This window comes from Arvicola amphibius, chromosome 9, assembly GCF_903992535.2.
Source record: "Arvicola amphibius chromosome 9, mArvAmp1.2, whole genome shotgun sequence".
Lineage (NCBI taxonomy): Eukaryota > Metazoa > Chordata > Mammalia > Rodentia > Cricetidae > Arvicola > Arvicola amphibius.
In genome coordinates, this window is record NC_052055.2 from 59472405 (window position 1) to 59497815 (window position 25411).

At 51.0% G+C, this 25411-nt stretch overlaps 1 protein-coding gene across 4 annotated transcripts; it reads left to right on the forward strand.

Annotated features, from left to right (window-relative positions):
* Nucleotides 1–405: 405 nt before the first annotated feature.
* Nucleotides 406–24795, forward strand: Pou6f1 (POU class 6 homeobox 1). Of its 4 annotated transcripts, XR_005286925.1 has the most exons (12): nucleotides 3939–5231; nucleotides 5691–5783; nucleotides 7481–7676; nucleotides 12969–13090; nucleotides 14179–14404; nucleotides 14917–15170; nucleotides 15726–15854; nucleotides 16414–16617; nucleotides 19660–19801; nucleotides 20536–20704; nucleotides 21412–24217; nucleotides 24538–24795. XR_005286925.1 is itself a non-coding variant. In XM_038343181.1 (11 exons), the coding sequence occupies exons 2-11, from the start codon at nucleotides 5736–5738 to the stop codon at nucleotides 21755–21757; spliced, it is 1836 nt and encodes a 611-aa protein (XP_038199109.1). In that variant the 5' UTR covers nucleotides 406–630; nucleotides 5691–5735; the 3' UTR covers nucleotides 21758–24795. The 4 variants fall into 4 exon arrangements, 3 of the variants coding, with proteins under 3 accessions (XP_038199109.1, XP_038199107.1, XP_038199108.1); XM_038343181.1 differs by lacking the exon at nucleotides 3939–5231 and adding an exon at nucleotides 406–630 and having other exon boundaries at nucleotides 21412–24795; XM_038343179.1 differs by having other exon boundaries at nucleotides 21412–24795.
* The last annotated feature ends 616 nt before the right edge of the window (nucleotides 24796–25411 follow it).

Sequence of the window (25411 nt, forward strand, 5' to 3'; positions counted from 1 at the left end):
GTTGACTACCGGGAGAGTCACAGTTGGACACTGACCCAATCCTCGGCTGCAGGGAAGGTGACCGGGGCCACCGATCGAGACTCCAGTGCTACTCTCAGAGAGGGTCGAGCCAAGTGGCCCCACAGGCCCTGGGTTCTAGTCCCGGCGGGGCCTGGAGTTCCTCCCCCCCACCCTCCACGAACCGTTCGCCGCTCCCCAGACCCCCTCCCTTTCCTGACCGCCGCCCCCGGCGGCTGGCGCGGGAGGTGCAGCATGCGGCAAAGCGCTTTGCATAAATTATGCTCATGACGCAGCAGCTAAAAAAATCCAAGTAGCAGAAGGAGGGAAAGGGGGGGGGGGAGGGAGGAGGGGGCGAGGAGGGGACTGCACCTGGCCGCCCCCGCCCCCGGCGTCCCGGCCCGCGCCTGGCCCGCAACCCACCGCCGCTCCGCTCTGCCAGCCCCGGCGGGGGGTCCGGGAGGCGGCGGGTCCCGAGTGGCTCTGGGCCGAGCGAGCCGGGCCGAGCCGCTCCGGCTTCTTTGTCTGCCGGCGGCAGCCTCGGCCGCGGCCCCCTGGCCCGGGCTGGGACGTGAGTGTCTAGTCTGTGGCCGCTGGGCAACCGGGAAGCGGGAGGCTGGGCTTCAGGCTCCGGTGAGTAGCGGGGTCCGGGGCGGGGAGGGCTTTGCACGGAGGGGGAGGGGACCGGGCAGGGGAGGTTTCGGATTTGGTTAATATGCAATGCCCGTAATTAGCATAATTTATATATTTATGATAAAGAGGAAAAAGGCGCGGGGCCGGGGCGGCGGGCTGCGGCCCGGGAGGCGGGAGCTGTGGGAGCTGACGGCCGCGCGCTGTCCACTTGAGGCCGCAGACCCCGGGCCGCGCCCTGGTCCCCCGGTGCCCCGCGGACACCCGTGGAGGGGCGGCCGCCAGGAGGACGCCCTGCCCCAAGGCCCGGGTGGGGTGTCGGGAAGAGGCTTGCAGAGCCCTGGAGACCCGGACGCTTGGGTTCCGGCGACCTGTCACCACTCCTCCGGAGAAAGGGCGGCAGGGACTCGGGCAGAGACCTCGCTGTTGCCGGAAGGATGGGGAAGTGGTGGGAGGGTCACTGTAGACCAGAGCGTGAGCACTTCATAAATATTTAATGACAGTATTAGTATTAATAATGTCATAAAATGGGCCCCGTGTGTCCTCCCGGGACATTTGCACCTGACAAGGCCGAGGGCTCTCCAGAGTGGCTTCTCACCCACTTGAGCGCTCAGATCATCGCCTGGGCTGGGCTGGAAAGCCTAAAACCTTTACAGAATAGTCCCTGCGGCTGACAGGAGGAAATAAAGCTTGTCAAGAAGCCTTGCTAGGCCAAACACAGGAAGCTCTAGCAGAGATGGAGAAGCTGCAGCCTCTTTGCTCTAAGTCCTTGCTCCTAAAACAGAAGGTTGCTTGATCCTCAGTTCCATAAGTATATATACCTCCTCCTGTCACTTTGGTAATCCACGCCAGTCAACACTGACTGGCGAGAGGCGCATATGTTTTGATTGAAGTTGGTACTCAGAGTGATGTTTGTGTGACCCGGGACCTCTTTACATATGGACAGTAGAACTACATTCATTGGCTCTATAACCAGCAAGGGCCACACGAAGACAAAGCCCCGCCTGTCCAGGAGTAAGCAAATGGATCATAAACACCAAAACAAACCAGATAATCCCGAGAGGAAGTAAGGAGGAGAGAAGGAGAGAGAAAGAGAGGGAGAGAGGGAGGGCAGAAGGGAGGGAGAGAAAGAGAGAGGCAGAAGGGAGGGAGAGAAAGAGAGAGGCAGAAGGGAGGGAGGGAGGGAGGGAGAGAGAGGAGAGAACACTCGTTTTCTTTTCCTCCTTGAGGCACTACTGGCAGCTAAGGAAAGATGAGGCTGTGGCTCAGAGCTGTACTCCCAGCAGAGGAGATGATAAAGCAGGAGTATCAGAGATTTACATAGTGAGACTGCCTTAAAAAACTAAAGACAAACAAAAGCCCCAGACCAAACATCAACTTCAGTAAATACAAAACAGAAAGGGGGCGCTGGCTAGCCGGCTCCGCAGGTAAAGGCCTTTGCTGCCAAGCCTGCTGCTGGATGTTGGATCTCTAAGCCTCACATGGTAGAGGCAGAGAACTGACTCCCGCAAGTTGTCTTCACATGCGGGCTGTGACCCGGGCACACTGTGCACTCAGGCTCCAGCACGGTATACACACATAGACCAAGTAATAAATGTCAAAAAAGAAGAAAAGCAGCAAATGTCAAAAACAAACAGGCAGAACCAAAATCCAGCAGCAACAACAAACAACACAAAGAAGCCAGACAGTGGTGGCACACATCTTTAATCCCAGCACTCAGGAGCAGAGGCAGAGGCAAGCAGATCTCTGAGTTTGAGGCCAACCTGGTCTATAGAGTGACATCCAGGATAGCCAGGGCTATTTTTTTTTTGTTTGAGACCCTGCTCAAAACAAAACAAAAAAAAACTAAACAGAAAAACAAAACAGACAAAAACAAAGGAAAAAAGTCTGGAGATAAAGCTCAACAGTAGAGAATATTACAATTCACTCACACACACTCAAACATGTGCACACATGCGTGCATACACTCAGCCTAATAATGGTAAGGAGAAAGTACATATCACAAATTAGAAGACACTGGCGCTATAACCAGGTGGTGGTGGCACACATCTTTAATCTCAGCACTCTGGCGGCAGAGGCAGGCAGATCTCCATGAGTTAGAGGCCCACCTGGTCTACAAGAGCTAGTGCCAGGACAGGCTACAAAGCGACAGAGAAAAACCCTGTCTTGAAAAACAAACGAAGAAGAAGAGGAGGAGGAGGAAGAAGAGAAGAAGAAGAAGAAGGAGAAGAAGAAGAAGGAGAAGAAGAAGAAGAAGGAGAAGAAGAAGTTGGTGTGTGTGTGGTACTCGGTGGTGCAGCACTGACCTTTCATGCACAAGGGCAAATTCAAACCCCAGGAATGAAAACTAAGAAATAGAAAAGAAAAAAATGTGTTTTCTAAAGGTTCTCTGCTTCAAGGAAAAAAGAAACACTGAGTGTGGTGCACACGTTTTTAATCGCAGCTTTGGGAGGTAGAGGCAAGCTGACCTTCGTGAGTTCAAGACCAGCCTGGTTTACAGAGTGAGATCCAGGACAGCCAGGCCTATGCAGAGACCCTGTCTCCAAAGAGAGATCAGCAGAGAGAGAGAAAAGAAAAGAAAAAAAAATCTGGCAAAAACTCATATTTCCTCCATGCCTATATACTATGCCATATGACACTAGCGCTTGGCTGGAACTCAGCGGCAGAGGGCGTGCCCTGGGTCCACCTTCCTGTCCCATAAGTAAACAAGTAAGTCAAATCATAATGGTAATCATTTATATTTCATACTATTTTATGATTTGAAACATTTTGTGTGCATGCTTTGTTTCAGTTAAAATAACAGCAGTAATAGAAGTGGGGATGAGACTCAGGAGGGATAGCGCTTGCCTAGCCTCCACGGAGCCCCAGGTTCCACTCCCAGGCCCCATTAACTTAGTATGTCACCTATAACCCCAGCTCTTGGGACTGGGAGACAGGAGGACAACAAGTTCAAGGTAGGGAGTTCCAGGTCAGCCTGGAATACCTGCAACTTGTCTCAATAAACAAACAAGCAAACCAAAACAATAATAGTAACACTCATATAGTGTCTGCATGCTAGGCCCTATTGTTACATAAATATTACCAATATTAAGCTGGACATAGCGGCACAAGAATGTAGTGATCACTTGATTAGCCTAGCTACGTAGAAAAACCCTGGCCAAAAATGGTTCCCCTGAGCCGGGCGGTGGTGGCGCACGCCTTTAATCCCAGCACTCGGGAGGCAGAGGCAGGCGGATCTCTGTGAGTTCGAGGCCAGCCTGGTCTACAAGAGCTAGTTCCAGGACAGGCTTTAAAAAAGCTACAGAGAAACCCTGTCTCGAAAAACCAAAAAAAGAAAAAAGAAAAAAAAAATGTTCCCCTGGGGACTGGAGAGGTTGCCCACAGTTGAGAGCACTTGCTAACAGAGGACCTGTGTTCCATTTCCAGTGGCCACATGGCACCTCCCTACAGCCTGTAAATCCAAAGTAGGGAAATCTGTAGAGAAAGCAGATGAGGGGCACCCAGGGGCTGGGAGAGGCAGTGCCAGCGGAGTTCCCTTTTAGGTCACTGAAAATGTTCGTGAACTAGAAGGGCTGCTGGTTGCTCAGCATGGTGAATGTACGGCATCCCACTGAAAGAGATGCTTTGAAACCCTCAAAGTGCTGGCCCATACCGCCAATCCCAGCACTCAGGAGTCAGAGGCAAGTGGCTTCTCAGAAGTTCTAGGCTAGCCTGGTCTATGATGAGCACTTGCTAGTGCACACCAAGCCTTGAGTTCAATCCCCGGCATCACAGAGAGAGCGAAGAATAATACAATAAAATGCTTAAGCTGGTGAGCTCTCTGCCATGTGACTTTATATTTGTTGGGGCTGCTGTAACAAAGTATCGTAAATAGGGTAGCTGGTAAACAGTAGAAACTCACGGCTGCTAACGGGCTGCTAACGGGGCTGCTGATGCTGGAGGCTGGAAGGCTGGGGTCAAGTTGTCTAGTGAACTGGCCTGCCTTCCTGGTCTCACCTTCCTGGTCTCACCTCCCAGACACTCACATCTCTTCCGTCTGTCACCTCGGGGCTTATGATTCCAACAGATGAACTAACTGAGAGGGAGGCAGGCTTTCAGACCATAGCAGAATTTTACCTCAGTTTATAAAAGGTTTGTGGGGCTTTGGCTATAGTCCAGTGTTATATATGTGCGTATAACTTGACTAATTTGTTCGAGGCCCTAGATTCAGTCCTTGGGATGACAAAAAAGAACCTTATAGGAGAAAAAAGTAGGGTATAGAACAGTGTTCTGGATTTCCTCAAGTGTGACACGGTGACGATAACATCCCCAGTCCCCAGAGTAGAGATGAGTAAGATGTCAGTGTCACATAAAACACTCATCCTACAGCAGGTACCCAAACTAAATGTCAATTACCTTTTCTCCTACACAAATGTCTAACCTGTTTGCCTACTTTTTAAGAAAATGACTCCAGCCAGACAGCCTGTCCTCACATGGGGTTCACCTGCTCTTTTCCTGCTCCTGGCAGGCTATGCCACCGCTGGGAACATACTGCCTCCTGTGTACAGGACAGCATGGTCCTTGGGCCATCCCTGCAGAATCTCATGAGAATCCACCACCGAATCGTAGGTTCCAGGGGCTGTTGGGGAGGGGTCGAGGAAGCGGCATTTTTTGGTCTAGCTCCAGAGAGTCAGAGCACCGGGTTGAATTCTCTCTACTGTCTCTTCAGGAAGCTGCCCAGGGAGGCACTGATGTCCAGAACACTCCTCTCGCCTTTGCCCAAGGTTCCAAGTGTCTCTTAGCTCCACCTTGGACTCTTGTGGGTGTGCTGTCACCCGCTGGACTGGGGGACCCCAGGGACAGATGACCTCCCTCTCTCCTGTGCCTTCCTAAACACAGATCTGGGTTCCCCCGGGTGCAGGCTCTCCTGGGATGCTAGAGTCTTCAAAAAATTTGTAGCATCTTGCTTTGTTTTCTTCTGTGTTCTCAGGAGAGCCTGGCTTCTCTTCTCCTACTATTCTATTTCTGACTTTTCTAGGCAGTCTGGAAACTTAAGCGCCAGCGGCTCTTTGCTTTCTACCCAGAATGCACTAGGTGTGGACTGGCACCCACCCCACCCGGCAGTGACCATGGATCCTGGAGCTGGCTCTGACTCATCTCTGACCGTGAATGAGCAGGTATCTCCTGGGGGGTGAGAAGTGGAGATGGTGAGGGTCATGGCCTGAGGGGTGGTATGGCCAGGGACAAATACATAATGGGGCCTCTCACTGTCTGTCTCTTATTAAAGTTTATGATCACTCGACCTGCCCAAAGGAGTGCCTACTAGGGTTTCTTGGGTGGAGTTTGGGGTCTTAAGTGGCAACTTTGAAATTAAAAGTAAACTCCACTGGGTAGCTGGAGAGATGGCTCTGCAGTTAAAAGCATTGGCTGGTCTTGCAGAGGATGTGGCCTTGAGTCCCCCACACCCTCACAGCTACTCACAACCTAGTTCCAGAGCATCCAGTGCCCCCTTCTGGCCTCTGCAGGTACTACATGCATATGGTGTGCAGACAAAACACCTAAAATGAATACACATAAAATGAAAAGTAAGATCTCAAAAACCTGTTAAAGTACACAAATACCTATACATGTTTGAACAGCTGATTTTGTTTTTCTTTATGCTTCTTTGTATTTTCTGTGATTTATGAAATGACTATGCCTTAAAGGAAGAAAACAAATCAGCATCCTTTGAAATGAAATCGTAGTGAAATCCCCCAGGTCCAGGTCGAGTCTGTCAAAGGAACCTGCTGTGGTATATATTCATTCCTCTTGATGGCTCCCAGAAGCCTTTTCTGGCCCGGTCTATGGCTGAGCCAGTTTTCAGGGTGCAGGTCTGGAGTGGTTCTAGCCACTATTGATGATGGACACAAAGCTTTCTCATGTATGGGTTCACTGGGGATTCTGAAGGGCCAGGATGGTGCATTTCAGTGATGGAATAAAGAGCTTTGTGCAGGGTGTGCAGGGTGTTTGAGCAGGGATCCGTGGAAGGTGCCCTCGCTGTTTGAGAACGCCGACAATGGAAATGAGGTCCTTGGGATACTTGGAACAGGGTGGGGTGAGGCAGGAGAAACTGCATTTGGTGATTCTTGACCCTTTTTTGGGGAACTTAGCTCGCAGGGAACATCTGGTATCTGAGTTTAGAAGTTACTCAAGGGTTGGAGACATGGCTCAGCAGGTAAAGCATTTGTAGCACAGACAGCGGAGTTAGATCCTCAGGACCCACATAAGAATGCTACATGCGGTGATGTGTGTCTGTAACTCAGCCCTCCTCCCACGAGGTGAGAGAGCCTCCTGGAGGAAGTACACAGCCAGGTGAACGGAGAGAATCCCTGAAGGTGCGTGAGCACTGTGTCATGCATGTATGCATGCACACACAAGAGCATGCACACACACATACACCATTAATGAAGACAAATTGCAGAACACTGTGGAACACTCACTTCCCACACTCCCTCTCTGGGAGCCTCCAGGTGGTCCCTAAGGTAAGTTAGGACAGATTTCTTCTCGGTCTCTAGTACCTCAGTATCCAAGAGGATGCTCTTGCAGGCTCCAAGGATGAGCCATTTCCCACTTCTGGAGCTAAGTCCAAGATGGGGAACAAACAGAAATATCTCCAAATGGTTTGACTCTGTGGCACTTTCCTTCCTGCCTCCAGGGTCTGCTTGCTTCTAGCAGCTCCTTGTTGGGAATCGGGGACAGTAGCCTGGCCCAAATTATGGCCTTCTCAGAGTGCCCATTCTCTGGATGAGAACTCCACATGCTGAATCCTCCCATCCCCAGAGTGCTGGCTCCTTTCCCAAGTGCTGTCCCCCACCCTCTACTTCTCTACTTGCAGGTCATTGTGATGTCAGGCCATGAGACCATCCGAGTGCTGGAAGTCGGGGTGGACGCTCAGCTTCCGGCTGAGGAGGAGAACAAAGGACTGGAGAGCGTGGCTGCTGACAGCTCCCAGAGTAGAGGCCCTGCCGAAGCTGGCGAGCCTGCTGCTGAAGCCGGGCAGCGCGACCCAGACCACTCTGCAGAGGCAACTGGTAGGAGGCTATCACTAATCTGCTGCTTCTCTCTCATGGCCCAGGTGGCCCAGGTGGCATTAGGGCCTTGTCTTCCTGCCTGTTTGGCAGCCTCTGGCCACAGTCCGTAATGCTGGCCAGTTCCCAGGAATACCTTACCCTCCTTGTGTCTAGAATTGGGTTTCTTTGTACCCATGCCCAACTGAGATGGCTTTGGGTGAAGATTGGCACCTCTGGCCTAGAGAGGGTCCTAGGTCTACACCAGACTGCCCAAGCCAGGGAAGGAGAGAGACTCTTGGGATCCTGCCAGCTTTCCATCTAAATCCCGTTTATAGCAGAGCTGGGAGATCCCAGGAGCCGAGGATGGAAGGACATCTTGTCTCCCTTGAGCTAAGGATCAGATTAGGTGATACCCGACATTGCCTGCCTCCCTTCACTGGGTTTACAGGTGCCATCCTTCAACACTGATGCCAGGGTGTGAGGTGAGTTCTCCTGGCCTGATGCAGTTGGAGAGTTGCTGGCGCAGCTTAGCTGTGGGGGCTGTCCCTTGTCTTTCTTCGCCAGCACCTTGCATGCAGCTGTTGCATCTTGTAAGGATCCTTGAACCTCCTTGCCACTTCCCTGAGTCCCACGATCCATCTCTGTCAGCCTTTGGCCTTTCTTTCTTTTTTTAATTCTCTGACAGTCTTATACCTACGTATCCTGAACTTTCCTTTCACCTTCTCTCCACCACTGAAGCCCTTCTTCTACTTTGCTGTCTGGTTTTTTTTTTTAAATATTTTTTTAAAAGCCACCAAGTTTAACTATCATTGCTTGCATGAGGATGTGTGAAGGGTTAGTTATGGGAATGTGGACGGCTTACTAGTCGCTATACCACTGAAGGAACTGACCAGTACTTATTCATGACCCATAGTTCCTCAGTAAGGGGTGGGTTGAACCCCTTTCTGGTATAGGATGTATTGGTGAGAGGCCTGGTCTTGTGCAGGTAACCACAGCTACAGTTAGTCCCCAAGTGCACTAACTGTCCTGTCCAGAAAGCAGACTCCCTGCACCCCAGAGTCTCTGGCTCCTTCCATCCCAGCCTCCTCTTCTGAGCTATTCCCTAAGCCTCTGGGGGCTGAAACAAATGTCTCACTTATGACTGACCAGCTCATGGTCTCTTACTCTCCATGCTTTACCCTCTGTGAGTCTGGATCAGCTACCACCCACTGCAAAAAGAAGTTTCTGTGTTGGAGAACGAGAGTTCACTGATGTTGTGACTGGCAGTTGAGTCCCATGTCCTAGTGTTCTTCCATTGCCCCATAACCTTCCCTGTACTGGGCATCGGTGCGCAAGCTCTCGGCAGGCTAGTGGCTTCACTACTGCTCCCTCTCTCAGGGAAAGAGAAAGAAAAAGAGCAACCCGCTCCCCAGCCTAGGAAACTCTGTTCCAGTATGGTGGCCAGGATGACTCCTCCCCACCCCCCCCCCCCCCCTTCTAAAGGAAAGGGCTTCAGAGATGGAACAGGACAGACAAGGACGCTGTCCCTGCCATCCTTTGGACTCACAGGGCCATGTGGAATGGATTCTTTTTTGGAAAAATTCAGGGGGTTTCTTGCGTTTATCCACAGTGCCCATTTTACCCATTTGCCCATTTTCTTGACCCCATTTTTTTCTGGTGTCAGGATTCCCCCCTGACCCACGCCTGCTCTCTCTTAAATCAACTGCTCACGCCATAGCACAAGTATTTCAGTGGTGAGCGTCTTCTCTCATAGATGGCTTCCTCAGAGTAAAGGAGTTTGAGCCGGGGCAGTTGAGTGACAGGGGTATTTGAGTGGGACTGTCTAAGTGGCTGTCAGCGGAGACCGATTGGGTCCTTTCTGTAGCTGCAGTATTAAGACGGGACCACTCCCATCAAAACAAGTCCAAGCAATAGGAACCTCAGGGTGAAGAGTCTAGTGGCTCATGTCCCTCTAACTATGTCCTCGTCACACACTGTCCATTCTTGTGGTGCTGGAGGGTAGACTCTGGAATGTGAGACACACACCCATGTTCTTTCATTTGCTTTTTTTCCATTATTTTTTTCATAGATTTATTTATGTGTGTGGGAGTTTTGCCTGCATGTGTGTACGCATACCACTTGTGTGCCCGGAACAGTCAGAGGTCAGAAGAGGCCATCAGATCTGGAATTGGAGTTATAGATGGTTAGCGTTACAGAGCCATCGTGTGGGTGCTGGGAACTGAACCAGGGTCCTCCACAAGTGTAGCCAGTGCGCTTAACAGCCGAGCCATCTCCCCATGCCTTGGTATGCACATTTCATGCGCTGACATGGTCTCACACAGTTGCTTTGGATTCGGGCCATTCTCAGCTATTTTTATCTTCATGGTCCACTAAAATTCCTCTGAAGAAAAGCTATTTGTTAAGACTGAGTGTTGTGGCTCAAGACTATAATGGCAGCACTGAGGAAGCTGAGGCAGAGAGTGCTGTGAGCCTGAGACCCGCCTGGGCTGGATAGCGAGTGCCAGGCTAGCACCAGCTATAGTGTGAGACCTGTCTCAGAAAAAAAGAATCACTTATTGACATAGAAGGAAATTTTTAAAAGACCACTTACTAACAATAAGAAGAGAAGGCGGCTGGGCATACTGGCGCACGCCTTTAATCCCAATGCTCAGGAGGCAGAGGCAGGAGGATCTCTGGGTTAGAGGCCAGTGTGGTGTAAATAGGAAGGAGAGACCCTGTGTCAAAAAAACAAAGAGCAAAGGAGAAGGAGCCGGAGGAACACTGGCTTTAAGGTGCTGCTCTCCTGATAAACCAGAAAAACAGCAAAAAGGGACTGAGCTTACAGCTTGCTGGTGTAGCTTGTTTAGCCTGCAGGAGGTTCTGGGTTCAATCCCCTCCACCACATACAAGTGGGTGTGGTCACACACAGCGGTAATCCCAGCAGGTGGGAGGTGGAGGTGGGGCCATCAGGAGTCTGAACAAATAAAAACAATGAAGAAAGAAAAAGAGAGAAGAACAGTGATGAAGGTGGAACCAGGTGTGCGGGCCAGGTGTGCGGGCCAGGCCTGTAATCCCCACACTTGGAGCACTGGGCAGGGCTGAGGCAGCAGGACTGCTGAGGAGTCAAGGTTAACCTGAGTTCAAAGTCAACCTGGGCTACAGCGTGAGACTCCTGGCTCAAGGGGGAAAAAACAAAAGCTAGCTAATCTAAACTCGGTGGTATTGTATAGAAACAAGTGTTCCATCTTTCTGTAAAAGAAGCTGGTCTTGAACTCATTGGGAATTCTCTGTTCTCCTGCCTCAGCCTCCTACATACTAGGGTTAGAGAATCGCACTGCTGGCTGTGGTCCCGCTTTGAAACTGCACCCAAACAGACCAGTGTTTCCTTTCTCCGCGGTAGGCTTTTATCCCTATCACATTCCCATTTTCTGTGCTTCCTTCCACTGATTTATTATTTACATGTGTGCACGCACATACATACAAACATGATAGACACACATGTGGAGGCCAGAGAAGAACATACAAAGTTGGTTCTCTGCTGCTTCCAGGTGGTTCTGGAGATGGCACTCGGGTTCGACTTGTTGGCAGGAAGGTTTACCTGCTCGGCCATGTTGCCAGCCCACATTCCTGTTTGCTTAGGTTTCATTGCATTTTGTCCCACATAATGGGTTTCAGTTTTCCTATATTCAGATCATCTTGACTGCCCTTGTTTTTGCCGACAGTTAATGACCTGACTTCCCTTCACAGAAGAGAGGACCCTGACTCTTGCTTTTCTTTTTCTGGTTTGTAAGGCCTGTGTAAGCCTTCTGGGTTTTATTATTAGGTTTTATTATTAGGTTCTGGGAACAGTTATAGGCTTAGGTTAAGTTCCTTCAAAACAAAAACAAAATCTCCCAAGCACAAAAAGCATAGGCTGGGACTGCAGGGCTGGACAGGACCCTTAAGGTCACCTAACAGTGCCACCCACTCTACTGGGCACTGCCTTCCCAAGGAGCTTTAAAGTGGGGTTGGGAAGGGGAGAGAGATTGATTAACTGATTGATTGGTTACTGGTCTTTATTCTTGACTTTCCAATTCAGGCCTGGGCCTAGAAATAAATGCCCAGCCAGGGCATATTAAAGCCCATGCCGGAAACCAGGTGGTGGTGGTGCATGCCTTTAATCCCAGCTCTCGGGAGGCAGATGCAGGCGGGATCAGCCTGGTCTACAAGAGCTAGAATTAGGGCAGGTTTCAAAGCTACAGAGAAATCCTGTCTAAAAAAAAAAAAAAAAAAAAAAACAACAAAAAAGAAGCCATGTCATGTGGTGGTGGCACACACTTTTAATCCCGGCACTCAGGAGGCAAAGGCAGGCAAAGCTCTGTGTGTTTGAGGCAAGCCTGGTCTACAGAGTGAGTTCCAGGACAGCCAGGGCTACACAAAGAAACCTTGCCTCAAAGGAAAAAAAACCCAACCTACTTATATGTCCAACATTCATCACCCAATAACTAAATTCTACTTTTTTAGTATTTGTTTGTTGCTTGCTTGCTTACTTAGCTATCTATCTACCATCTATCTGTCCGTCTGTCTGTCTATCTATCTATCTATCCATCTATCTATCTATCTATCTATCTCTCTCTCTCTCTCTCTCTAGCATCTATCCATCCATCCATCCATCCAGGCAAGCAGTCTACCATCATGCTGCATCCCCAGTCTTAGATTCCTATTATTGTCTGATTTATAAAATTATAGCTTTTGTCTGATTGTTGCGGGCTATGTTGAGGTTTCCTGGCAGGGCACCCCAATTCCTGAATTGGTCAAGTCAGAGGAGGTGAAAGCTTGCAGTTCCTGGAACATTCTTTTGGAAGCTCATAGAAACCGCCCTTTTTGAACAGCAGAGAAAAACTGAGTGGCCTGAGGAGCTGCCGTGACCCTGATGTGCTCGGTTTTCAGGGATTTTTCACTTTTCAGACTTGCCCCTTCTCAAGCCTCTGAAAACAGGACAGTTCAGTACCGTCTGAGCCTAGGACAGTGGCTGTTTTCTCCAGCTCTGGCTTTTCCATCCATGACATGCATTTGCTTCAGGCTGCTATGTGACAGACCACAGTGTCATGCAGAGCCCGACATTCCCTTCCACAGATGTGGGAAGACAACACCTCCCTTCCTGGTGCAGCCCAGGGCTCTCTAGCTTCCTAGGCATTACTAGCAGCACTTGGGGAGCTGCCCCATGGGCCAGGGAAGGCTACCAGCTGGCCCAAGACTATGCAGAAGTAAAGCATTGGGCTGCGGATGCTCTGGTCACCCCTCCATGCACACCAGGCTCACTCCTGTCCTTCTTTCTCTCAATGTCACATGAAGTGAAGTCGCTGCCTGGGATCCCTCCGAGTCCTGCCCCAGCCATTGCCACCTTCAGCCAAGCCCCAAGCCAGCCTCAGGCATCACAGACCCTGACGCCACTGGCCCTACAAACTGCCCCCCAGGTAAGGGCCACATCCGGCGCCAGACAGAGGGCAGTGGGCAGGAGCAAGCATGGGGTGGCCATGGGGTTGGAAACTGCATGAGGCAGGGCAGGAAGGAGGCTGTGGCTTGAGGGCGGAAATCTCCCACTAGGTATTCCGGGCTCCCTCTGCCCCAGATCAGGGAAAAGGATGTGTGGGTTGCTGCTGGACAGCTTCCCTGGGTCCAGAGGGGATTAGAGTTAACTCTATCCTGGGAGAATTTGTGCTTATCTGATAATGAAATGAGTAAGCACCCGTGTCAGCCACTTCAACAAAGGAAGAGTTAATGGATTGCCCAGTCTTCAGTTAAGTTATAACACTCCCCAACCAATGAAGGGGCCTGTAGAATCCCACAGGCCAATGGAGCCTGTGTGACCTCTGCTCATGCACTGACCTCCAAGGCTTTTGGCCAGGGTGGCCCCACTAGAGCCTCTTGGAGGCCTTTGTGGGCCCTTGACCACTTGGGAGAGCTTGTGGTCCCCGTTCCTTGGCCACAAAACAGTGGGTGCACTAAATGGCCAGCTCTGAAAACACACATACAAGTGACATTACACAGACCAAGCACGTTGTACTTCGGGCTTTGGGAATACACACACACACACACACACACACACACACACACTAATAAAAAACAAGGCCATATGAAAGAGAGTAAGGAGCTGATTAATGGAGACTTTGGAGAGAGGAAAAAGAAGGGGAAATGATGTGATTGTTTTCTAATCTCAAAAAATAAAGGAAGCAGTGAGAAAGAACAAACAGTGTACATGCAAACACGCCCCGGGGAAGGTCTAAGAGGCAGCACACCACAGGGCGGGCAGAGGAGGCCTGTGCACCCTGACCCCTTGGAGGCAGGGCCAGGTGACTCTCTGCAGGCAGGATAGTCTGGTCCAGACACCCGTGGGCTAGGCCTTCAGCTGGGGCTGCTCTTGCTTTCCTCTGGCCTTTGTCCCCCTGCCCTCAGAATGCTTGCTTATGCTCAGCTGGGTCTGAGAGGCCCCTCGTTTGCGCTGTGGATGTTGATTTATTTTTTATTTTTTCTTTTCTTTTTGAAATCTTGTTTGCTTTTGCAGGTCTTGACTCAGGAAAACTTAGCCACAGTTCTGACAGGAGTTGTGGTTCCGGCAGGGGCGGTTACTCAACCTCTTCTTATCCCCATCAGTATTGCAGGTCAGGTGTCTGGGCAGCAGGGGCTGGCCGTGTGGACAATCCCTACAGCAGCCGTGGCTGCCCTCCCTGGACTGGCCGCTGCTTCTCCTACCGCGCCAGTCTTCAAGCCACCGTTAGCTGGGCTCCAAGGTAACGGCAACTCTCCCCAGGACCGCACCGGGCCCCACTACCCTACACTGCCACCCTGCACGTGTGCTTACCATGTTGAACTCAGAGCCTGCAGTCCACCTGGGGTAACAACCCTGGATTCTGGATCCAGTGTCATAGGCACCCAGCCACAGAGCCGCTGCACCGCCTCAGGACTCTAGGCCAGGACACCAGGCTGGCCAGCAGGCCTGTCTTCCTGAAACCAGCTGCTTGAGACTGCCCCCTTCCCCCACCAGCATCCACCCCATGACCAGCAAGACGGACCGCAAGAAGAGTCAACATCTGGTTCTCGAACCTACATGTCTGCTGACCCAAGGGAGGGGGGATGAGAGATGCTGGCATGTGTCAGCCCTTCAAGAATCAAGGGAATTGCAGCTGCCCCACGCCCAGTGCCCCCAGTGCCCTGTCAGTTTCGTACCAGATCCCTTGGGACTGGAACCAAGCCTGGTCACAGCTCGGCCCTTGAGCGCCTCTGTCTCTGCCTTACTCCATAGCAGCTGCCGTGCTGAACACCGCTCTCCCGACACCTGTACAAGCTGCCCCACCTGTCCAAGCCTCCTCGCCCACCCAGCCCCGGCAACCAGCTCAGCCCCAGACGCTGTTCCAGACCCAGCCGCTGCTACAGACCACGCCTGCCATACTCCCACAGCCCACTGCTGCCACCGTCGCCGCCCCCACCCCTAAGTCAGTGGACACCACCCCACAGATCACCGTCCAGCCTGCCGGCTTCGCGTTTAGCCCAGGGATCGTAAGCCGCTGCCCTCACCCAGGGCTCTGAGGGATGGACCAAAGCTTGGGCCAAGGGTGGAACTTCCCCCACAGTGGAGGATCAGCCCCTTGAATACAGCCATTTCTGATGCATCAGCAAAGATGGGCTCCCTCTGAGGTCTTCTTGCACCTGTCAGCCTGTCCTACCCAGACCAAAGCAATCAACGACTGGGGAAATGATCCAGACGGAACTGCTGGACCAGCCTTGGGGGCGGGACACACCGGAGCTCAGCTTCATGCTGGCATCTATCCGGTGTGGCTCTTGGTTTGGGAGCAGAGAATCAGGCATGACTTGGGGGCACATTTGTTCTTCTAGTCTGGTCCTCTGCCCTCTCAGACTTAATTGGAAAAAGCAGTAGGAGTCATTGTTCTGTGACAGCCCCTCTCCTGTTCCCTGCTGTCCCCGTACCTGTCCTTCTAGCCTTGACTATTTAGCCAGTGGACACCCTCACTGCTCGAGAGTCTCAGCCCTCTTTCCTCTCTCTGGTCTTTCTTGCCCCTTGGCCTCTGAGCAAGGCTCTTCCTCTACCCACAGATCAGTGCTGCCTCCCTCGGGGGACAGACCCAGATCCTGGGCTCCCTAGCCGCGACTCCAGTCATTGCCAACGCCATTCCCAGCATGCCGGGGATCAGCAGTCAGATCCTCACCAATGCTCAGGGACAGGCAAGTGGTCAGAGCATGGCTGGGGGCGGTGGCTGTGGGCAGCTGGCTAGGAAGGGCTGAGGACTTGGTCAGGCTGCTGCTCACAGCAGACGTGAGTCCAGGTAAGGGTGTAGTCGCCACTTCACCCTGCCAGTGCTGGCTCTAGTGAGGGATTTTATCCACACAGTTCCCACTTTGTGGTCGGGCCTCATGCTCCGTGCTTTCTCATATTATCTCAATGACTGCAAATCTGTCCTGGGATCTTTTGTTTTATGAAAGAGAAGGGCAAAATTCAGAACTAATAAACCCCACAGCTAACATGTGGCAGACTAGCAGAGAGTTTCCAGTTCTCTGATATACAAAAAACCCTTCACCTGCCCCATCCCAGCTCTAGGGACAGCAAAGAAAGGAAGCTCTTGGGTGTGAGTCCTGTACTCTGTCTGTTGAAGAAGCGGAGGCCAGAATGCTTAAACAGCTTCTCAGAGTTAGTCTCTTTGCCTGCAACTCTGGGGATTTGAATTGGTGATCTTGGATGCTCCACCCACCTCAAATTTAGGGACCATGCCTTATTTTCTCCCAGGTTATTGGAGCACTTCCATGGGTAGTGAACTCGGCTAGTGTGGCCACACCAGCACCAGCACAGAGCCTACAGGTCCAAGCCGTGACTCCCCAACTCTTGCTGAATGCCCAGGGCCAGGTGATTGCAACCCTAGCCAGCAGCTCCCTGCCTCAACCTATGGCTGTCCGGAAGCCAAACACACCGGAGTCCCCTGCTAAGAGTGAGGTACCAGAACTGGGGGTATGGATGGGCATGGGAAGGCAATACTGTGTAGCATGGCTGCTTCCCTCTGAAACTTCTGGGAGAACAAGGCGCCTCTCAAATATGAGGAGCCCTTCCCCCAGCAGAAGGCTTATATGAGTTCACACATACCCGGCCCAGGGAAACAGCTCCCATTCTCTGGCCACTACATACTGCAACGTGTGTCTGTGCCCACAGAGGTCAGAGAGGACGGGAAATGAGTGAGCGCAGCAGATTGGATGCTGATCATCCTTTGGGGAGAAACTGCTAGAAAAGCCCTGAGTGGTGGATTCTGTACTCCACACACTGGGCATTTTGACTCTTCTTTGTTTCCATTATAGAAGAGATTTTGAGTGCCCGTTATGTTCCAAATGCTAAGGATGCAAAGATGACTGGGATTGCTTGCTACCTAGGATGCCTTAGGTATGAGGGAGGCATGCATAAGGACTGTAGAACCCCACAAATGAGCCCTGACAGACTGGAGTCAGCACAGCTCCAGAGAGGAAGGATGAGTTGAATGTAGCATGTATTGTCCCTGGGAACTGGACAAGCATGGTAGCCAGAGTGGGGGTCTCTGGCTTGTGCACTGGGGCCTCCTGCAGAGGTCTGTAAAACGAGTTCCCAGATGACGCTCCCATTAGGCCCATGATTGTCTAATACTATATGTTTGCTTCCAAGAAACTTGTAAATGACCCCTTAGCCTCATCTGGAAGAGAGTGGCTGTAAGAATTCCTACTTCTGCTGGGTGGTGGTGGCGCACGCTTTTAACCTCAGCACTTGGGAGGCAGAGGCAGATGTATCCCTGAGTTTGAGGCCAGCCCTGGTGTACAGAGTGAGTTCTAGGGCAGCCGGGGTTGCACAGAGAAACCCTGTCTCAAAACAAAAGAAGGGAAAGAAAGAAAAAAAACAAAAATGCTTAATTTTGGGGGCTGTAGAGGTGGCTCAGCAGTTAAGAGCACTGACTGTTCTCGCAGAGGACCCAGGTTCAATTCCTAGCACCCACATGGCAGCTCACAACTGTCTTTAACTCCAGTTCCAGAGGACCTGTCATCCTCATACAGACATATATGCAGGCAAAACACCTGTGCACATAAAGAAAAAAAGATTTAAAAAATATCCAGAATTGCTTCTTCTGCCATGCATGGTGGTACACATGTATAATCTCAGCCTGGGCTATGTAGGGAGTTCAGCTTGGGTTATGAGATCCTGTCTTAAAACACAAAAACAAAAATAAAACAAACAAAAATCCTCTCCAGAAATTTATGAATATTACACCAAGGAACTGACACTCTGGTGTACGATTAGCTTGTGACGGGAGTGCTGACCGTCACCATGGCAGGAGCTGCTGCCTGGCTCTCAGTAGCTGACAAATGTGCTTCTTAGACCCGCCCCCAACTGACAGATTGACAGATGTGCATCTTAGACCTGCCTCCAACTGACAGATGTGCACCTTAGATCTGCCCCCAGCCGACAGATGTGCATCTTAGACCCGCCCCCAGCCTACAGATGTGCATCTTAGACCCGCCCCAGCTGACAGATGTGCTTCTTAGTCCTGTCCCCCAACTGACAGATGTGCTTCTTAGTCCTGCCCCCCAACTGATAGATGTGCATCTTAGACCTGCCCCCAGCTGACAGATGTGCATATTAGATCCGCCCAAAGCTGACAGATGTGCATCTTAGATCCGCCCCTTTAAGTTTTTTCTTTTTTATCCATGGTGCTGGGGATTGAGCCCAGGGTCTTGTTCATGCCAGGTACAACATTGTTGTATGGTTCTCTGAGCCCTAGTAGTTCTAGGGAAAGACTACAGCCAGGTCCTGGGGACTAAGGGATAGGTTTGAGAGCTAGCAGGAGACAGAATCCAAAGAACAGAAAATCCAGGAAAAAACTGGATTTCCTAAAAAGCTTATGTTTTTTTTTTAAAATTTGTTTTGCTTTTGTTTTTGGTTTTTTGAGGCAGGGCATCATTGTCTAGCCCTAACCATCCTGGAACTTACTAAGTAGCCCAGGCTGGCTTAGAACTCAGAGACCCACCCGCCTCTGCCTCCCGAGTGCTGGGGCTAAAGGTGTGGTACCACACTGGTTGGTTTTGCTTTAAGTCTTACTAATAATGCTAATTTCAGATATTTGTAGTTTGTCCTAATCATAAATAAGATACATAACTTTAATTAACATTACAACTTTATGTATCGTCTAAAAAATAAAAATCGAAGCCAGGCAGTGGTGGTACATGCCTTTAATCCCGGCACTTGGGAGGCAGAGGCAGGTGGATCTCCATGAGTCTGAGGCCAGCCTGGTCTACAAGAGCTAGTTCCAAGAAAACTAGGACTGTTACATAGAGAACCCCTGTCTCGAAAAACAAAACAAACAAACAAAAATAAATTAAAAAAAGAAAAAAGAAAAGAAGAAAAGAAAGAAAAGGTAAAAATTGAGCTAGGTAGATGGATCAGTGGTTCACATGTCCATTGTGCTCTCTGCAGACTGGAATTTGGATCCCCTGCACCCAGGTAAATATTGGGTGAGTGTGGTAGCCCATGTGTAACTCAGCACTCAGAAGGCAGAGGCAGAGGACTTCAGAAGCAGGCTGCTAGCCACACCAGCCAGCTACATCAGTGAGTTCTGGGCTCTGGTGAATGAGGTGGAACCCTTAATGTCAGCCTCGAACCTCCACACTCATGCGGCACACATGTATACCCACATGCATGCAGACATGTACACACATAACAAAGATGCAAGAGAAAAAAATAAGAATCAAGACAGGTGTGATGATACATATCAGTAATCCCAACATTTGGGAGTTGGAGGCAGGAGGATTATAAATTCAAGGTCAGCCTTGGACACGGAGAGAGAGCAAACCCATCTCTTGTGAATGTTATCAGGCAGCTTCTACTTCTGCTTTTGGATGGCCCCAGGTGGGAGTGCCTGGGTAGCTCAGAATTTCTTGTCCATTTCTCTCCTGGTGCTGGCTTCCTAGGGATTGCTACCCCTTAAGTTAGGATGGGTCATGAAGTTTGTGTCTCTTCTCATAGGTGCAGTCTATCCAGCCGACGCCGGCTGTGCCGCAGCCTGCCGTGGTCATCACCAGCCCGGCCTCAGGAGTCAAGCCCTCTGCCTCAGCTCCCATTCCAATCACCTGCTCCGAGACCCCTACCGTCAGTCAGCTGGTCTCGAGTAAGTGACTCTAAGAAGAGGAATGTGGATCTGGGGTACCGGGAGCACCTCTAGTCCCAGCTGCTCTAAAGCTGGGACAGGAGGAGCCTTTGAGTGCAGGAGTTGAAGGCCAGCCTACTGAGGCCATGTCTCAAATCAGTCCATAAATTCCTGGTGTCCAAAAGGAAAGGGTAAAGACCCAAAGCAGAAAGATGGTAACTCTCAATTTTCTTTTTTATTTATTTGTTTGTTTGGGATTATGGGTGGGGCCTGAGTATCCACGGTGTGCATGTGGGTCCCACTCAGGTCTTTAGGCTGAGTGGCGAGTGTCTTTACCCACTGAGTCTCTTAACCTCTACTAGGAGGTGGTTTTCTTACTCCCTTTCCTGTTGGAGTGGCTGTGAACATGGTGGAAGTGAGGCTGCTTAGCCATCCATTAGATCACGCTTTGCCACTGGCTAGCTCAGTGTGGTCTCACCCAGTTCTGAGAAAGACAGCCAGCCAGTAGGTGTGCCCTGGATCAGACTAGGGAGCGTGGGAGAGGGTGAGCAGTTAGACCTGGGAGAACTAAGAATAGACCACCTCAGTAGCTTGTCAGAGCCCTTTCCTGCAAGTCCTGCTCGCCGGGGGGACGCGGTAATGAGGGTCTGTTGGTAGATGTCCCCATCCCCTTCCCTGCACCAGGCTAGACTCATGGCCCAGAAAAGCATGACGGCTGTCTTCATGTACTCATCCTGGTCCTTCCTCTGTCCCAGAGCCGCACACCCCGAGCCTGGATGAGGACGGGATCAACTTAGAAGAGATTCGGGAGTTTGCCAAGAATTTTAAGATCCGGCGGCTCTCCCTGGGTCTCACACAGACCCAGGTGGGCCAGGCTTTGACTGCAACAGAAGGTCCAGCCTACAGCCAATCAGCCATCTGCCGGTAAGTACGAGTATCCCTGGATAAAGCCAGGACCTGCTGCTCCATGCCATAGCCGGCTGTCATGGGAATCTGGACATCCAGTCCCTTTGCATGTTTCCCCTCACGCTGCCTCCTTCCAGAAAAGGAAGACTGTCCTGTCGAGGGCATGGACACTTGGAGTAGCCAAAGACTGACCCAGGCTTCTAAAGTTTAGATAGACTCCAACCCCGAGTATTTAGATGTTCACCGGAGGGAGGCCACTGAAGCCTCCTAGCAGGAGAGAGTCATGACTTAGAAACGTGCTCTGTTTTGGCCCTTGGCTGTCAGTCCCCTGTTGTGCTCCTGCTGCCTTGCCTCCAACGTCTGCCAGGTCAGCTCAGCTTGAAGGTGCAGCAGGCCTTGTTCTGAGGCTGCTGTGGGAGCAGTGAGAGGAAAGTGGCTCTCTCAAAAGGCCATCATTTGGGTCTTTTGATGATGAGTCATTCGGGACTGCAGTCATTTGGGGATGAAAGTTCTGTTCAAGGCAGAGCATGCTGTCATTTGCCTGTCTACAGAGGCCGTGGGCATCTCTTCTTCGTGAGGCCTGGGATATGGAAATTCTGGGCTTTGAGGGGCCAGGAGGGGGGGAGGGACACTGAGAAGGAGGGGAGCCGCTCCTGCGAGTAACGTTTTTCCCTCATGGGTGATGTATGGAAGAGCTGGCCACACTGCTGCTGCTCCTTCTCCAGGTTTGAGAAGTTAGACATCACACCCAAGAGTGCCCAGAAGCTGAAGCCGGTTCTGGAGAAGTGGCTGAATGAGGCCGAGCTCCGGAACCAGGAAGGCCAGCAGAATCTGATGGAGTTTGTGGGCGGTGAGCCCTCCAAGAAACGCAAGCGGCGCACCTCCTTCACGCCGCAGGCCATAGAGGCTCTTAATGCCTACTTTGAGAAGAACCCCCTGCCCACTGGCCAGGAGATCACCGAGATCGCTAAGGAGCTCAATTATGACCGTGAGGTGGTACGGGTCTGGTTCTGTAATCGACGCCAGACACTCAAAAACACCAGCAAGCTGAACGTCTTTCAGATCCCTTAGGGCTTCCTCTCAGCCCTTGTTCCAGCACTTTCTACTGTTCCCTCAGCAACTGGCTGTCGTCACGGTGGCAACAGTACCGTGTGCAGCTGAGCTTGCCCTAGGTCATGAGACTCCACCTGTGCATGTGTGTCAATGCCTGCCTCTTCTGCCCAATATGTCACACCCTGGGGAGGCCCAAGGGCCTGCATGAGAGCCCTAGGCTCTGGGCTGGGCACATGGAAGGAGGAGATTTGTGATGTTCTCAAAAAGCACTTTGTCAACATGGTTTCTGAAGGGTGTATTCTGGTTGGGAACCAGAAAGGCTCTGTCTTTGGGGCAGGGCTGTAGCAACTTTTGGGGACCGCTGTGCATTAATTAGCTCTTGTTTTTGGTGGCACTCTCCACCCCTTGCTCTTAGCTCCTCCGAGGTTGTGCCAGTGTGGCAGCTCACCCAGTGGGACCTCAGCCTCACGCTGCCCTCTTTTACGTTTTACATGGGCACATTGACCCCCTTAAAGGACCAAGGAGATGAAGTTCAGAAGTGTGACTCACTGTCTGCCATGACCTCCAGCAGAAAGTCCCAGAGCTGTGGGGTCAGATGCTGGGAGGTTCCTCCTGGGGTTCTGGGGGTTGTGGGATTGCACTAATGCAGAACCTTTCCTCTGCAAACCAAGTGGGAAGGGAAGCAACAGTGAACTCTCCCATCCTGGAGAGTCTTAGGTCTGTTGCAGGTCTGGAATTTAGTAAATAAGGCCATCTGCGCAGATTTTAATCTTATCGTTGTCTGTGACTGTCTCCCAAGGAAAGCTCTCTAGGGAGCTGTCATCTTGGGAATATTTCCACTGCCCACTCACACAGGCAGCTGCAGGGGGCGTGGATACGCTCTCTTATGCCCATACCCATCTCAGTCTAGCACTGAGGTCTCTTTAGAGGAACAAACTGAGTGAGAAGCCAGACACAAGGAGCTGGAGTGAGGAGGAGGGCAGTGTTCAGAAAGATGATGGTCCAGGAAGATGTCTAGTTGAGGCTGGCTTACCTCTCGCTTTCTTTGTAACTTTAAGTCTTCGATGTTGGAGTTTTCACTTTGTAAGAATGCAGACCAGGTCTGTGTGTGACAAGCCCCGTGCCGCTCTGCCATGCTCCTCTGAGCCAAGAGTGCCCAGGTCGGGATGGACTTTGCCTCCATAGGTGATGGCATGCTGGGGGCTAGCATCATATTCAAGTCTCTAAGTGAGCTTCCAGCCACAGAGATGCTGGCCAGCCCTTTGACTTCAGTGTGTTGGCTGGAGACTGTAGCTCAGTGGGAGAGAATTTAGCACTTACTAGGCTCCAGTTCAGTATCTAGCACTGAGGGGGAAAACAATTAGTATTTGGTTTCAGGGAAAAGCTAAGATAATTGCTTGAATGACCCCAGAATTGCCACCTAGACTGTCCGTGTCTACAAGGATAAGGACAACCAGTCACTACTTTTTGGTTTGGTTTGTTGTTTCGTTTTTTGAGATAGGATCTCACTTAGTCCAGGGTGACTTGAAACTTGTGGTTGAAAATGACCTTGAACTCCTGAATGACCCTCCTGTGTCCACCTCCCAAGTGCTGGGATTCTACACGCAACCACACCACTGTGCCACCACTCCTGGCTCTTCTCCACTCTCAGCCTTACAGAGCCTGCTGTCTAGACGGCCACCTTGCACCTCTTGTGATCTGCCCTGAGGAAATGACAGTCAAAGACACCTTACCTTCTCTGCTGATCACAGTGCAGAGACTAAGGCCTAGCTATCTCTCCTCTCTGTCCCCTTTCCTTGTGACTACAAGTCCCTCTTGGGTCCTGCAGTGCCAGTGTGGAGAACCAGCTGGTAGCTCTCCAGTGAGATGGGGACAGTAGTATGTGAATTAACACACACACACACACACACACACACACACACACACTCCACGGCATTCAAATCAACTAAACCTGCTGGGGTCTGCAGGGAATAAGGAGGCAGGTGCGCAGCTCTCCTGACTCTGCCTCCCAGGACAGAGTGTCCCCCGAGGGGGAAGGCTGTCTCCTTGACGACTGTGATTGTCAGCTGCTTCCGTGTGATGGGAAGTCGGGAGGGTCCCGCACGTAAGTTTTCAATGTGGATGCTTACATCTTGGAGCTTATCAAGTGACTCACTTGAGAAATTATATGCAGCTTTTCCTGCTCAAAACCTGCACTCAGGAGTGCTGATTTTTGTGGGGTGGCATGTTGTATGAAGTGTGGACATGATGTGGCCATGCAGGAGGATGCCATCTGTTCTGTGGCATGATAGGAAAAAGTCATGAACAGCTGATCTAAATTAAACCTGGCCATGCTTTCTCACCCCGTCCTTGGTCTAAACGTGTCTTCCCAAGGCTGGGCCAGAGTAAACCATTTTTTCCTGTGTAGGAAAGATGCATTTGGAACAGTAGGAGAGCCCGGGTGTTTACAGGCTGAACTTCCCAAATGCGAGGTGCAAGGTATGCATAAAGTGACCTATGAACTCTGCCTCTGCTCCCCCAGTCTGAGCCACTAACCTACAAGGTAGTTTTCGTTGTTCTTTGGGTTTGGGGAGCATTAGACTCTAAAAAAAGAGTTAACAGTTTTATTTCGAAAGCAGCCTCCTGGACTTAAGTGCATGCTCAGCGGCTCTCTTGCCCTGGAAGACAGAGAATGGGCAGAAAGCCGTCAACTCTGTGGTTAGCTAGTTTGAAGTGGCAGGAAACTAGAACTGTCTACAGCCTGCTGAATTAGCTGGGCTCTTTGACCCTGCGCTAACTATGGCGTTTTTTTATCCAAGCAAAGTCCAGAGAAGAAACTGGTCACGTGAACTGTAAATGCACTTGAGTTTGGAATGAGAAAGCCTGATGTGTTTGTGTTCTTGAAAATCCAGTCACCTTCCTGTGCCCAGGATTCCCTCCCTGCCTGCTAGGCCAGATTCTGGCATTGAAGTCCTGATGGTCTCCCCGCAAGGGGCACTACCCCTGGAAGCTGGGAGGAGAACAGGGGAGAAGCACTTGGTGTAGTTGTGTAAATAAACACTATTTTTTCTTTTGTATTGCTCTGTCTATTTTGTTACATCTCAGATGTGAGGGAGCCGAGGCTGTGTCAGAGCTGCCTTTGCTGCCAAAGGCTTGCCTAGAGGGACAGACAGGTCAGCGCCCAGTTCCACGTCACACCATCCTGCTTGGGCCTTCCAAGATTTGACTCTCCCTCTGGGGCTGGGGTGTGCAAGGCTAAGAAGGCCCTTTTCTCCTAAACTATCCTCTGGTACTTAGTGTCTCAATCTCCTGCCGAGGCTGCTTTTGCATCCTTCTTCGACCCAGTGACAGGCTATGCTGTTGGTGTGCGCTTCCAGTTCATATCCAGGCTGTTACAAAACCCCTCATCTTGAGCAGAAGTGCCTGCTTATAGTTTTGGAGCCTGGGGGGGTCTACCTGGATGGAGCTTGGTGTCTATTTGGTGAGGGCCTCTACCTGGTAAGAGCCTGGTGTCTATCTGGTGAGGGCCTCTTGCTCATAGATGGATGTCTTTACATGGAATGTTTTATGGTAGAGAGAAACATGCTCCCTCAGGCATCTTTTTAAAGGGTTCCGTGCCCTCATGACTTAATCAACAGTAACAATAGCTTGATTTATACAGCTCTTTATTAAAATGTGCTGTGTGCTAAGTGG

Bases quoted from the DNA above. Each gene is read 5' to 3' on its own strand.
- Pou6f1 (XM_038343179.1), top strand. From the start codon at position 5,100: ATGGGGTTCACCTGCTCTTTTCCTGCTCCTGGCAGGCTATGCCACCGC. The intron at 5,784-7,480 runs GTATCTCCTGGG...CTCTACTTGCAG, and splicing joins CTCTGACCGTGAATGAGCAG to GTCATTGTGATGTCAGGCCA. The intron at 7,677-12,968 runs GTAGGAGGCTAT...TGTCACATGAAG, and splicing joins CCACTCTGCAGAGGCAACTG to TGAAGTCGCTGCCTGGGATC.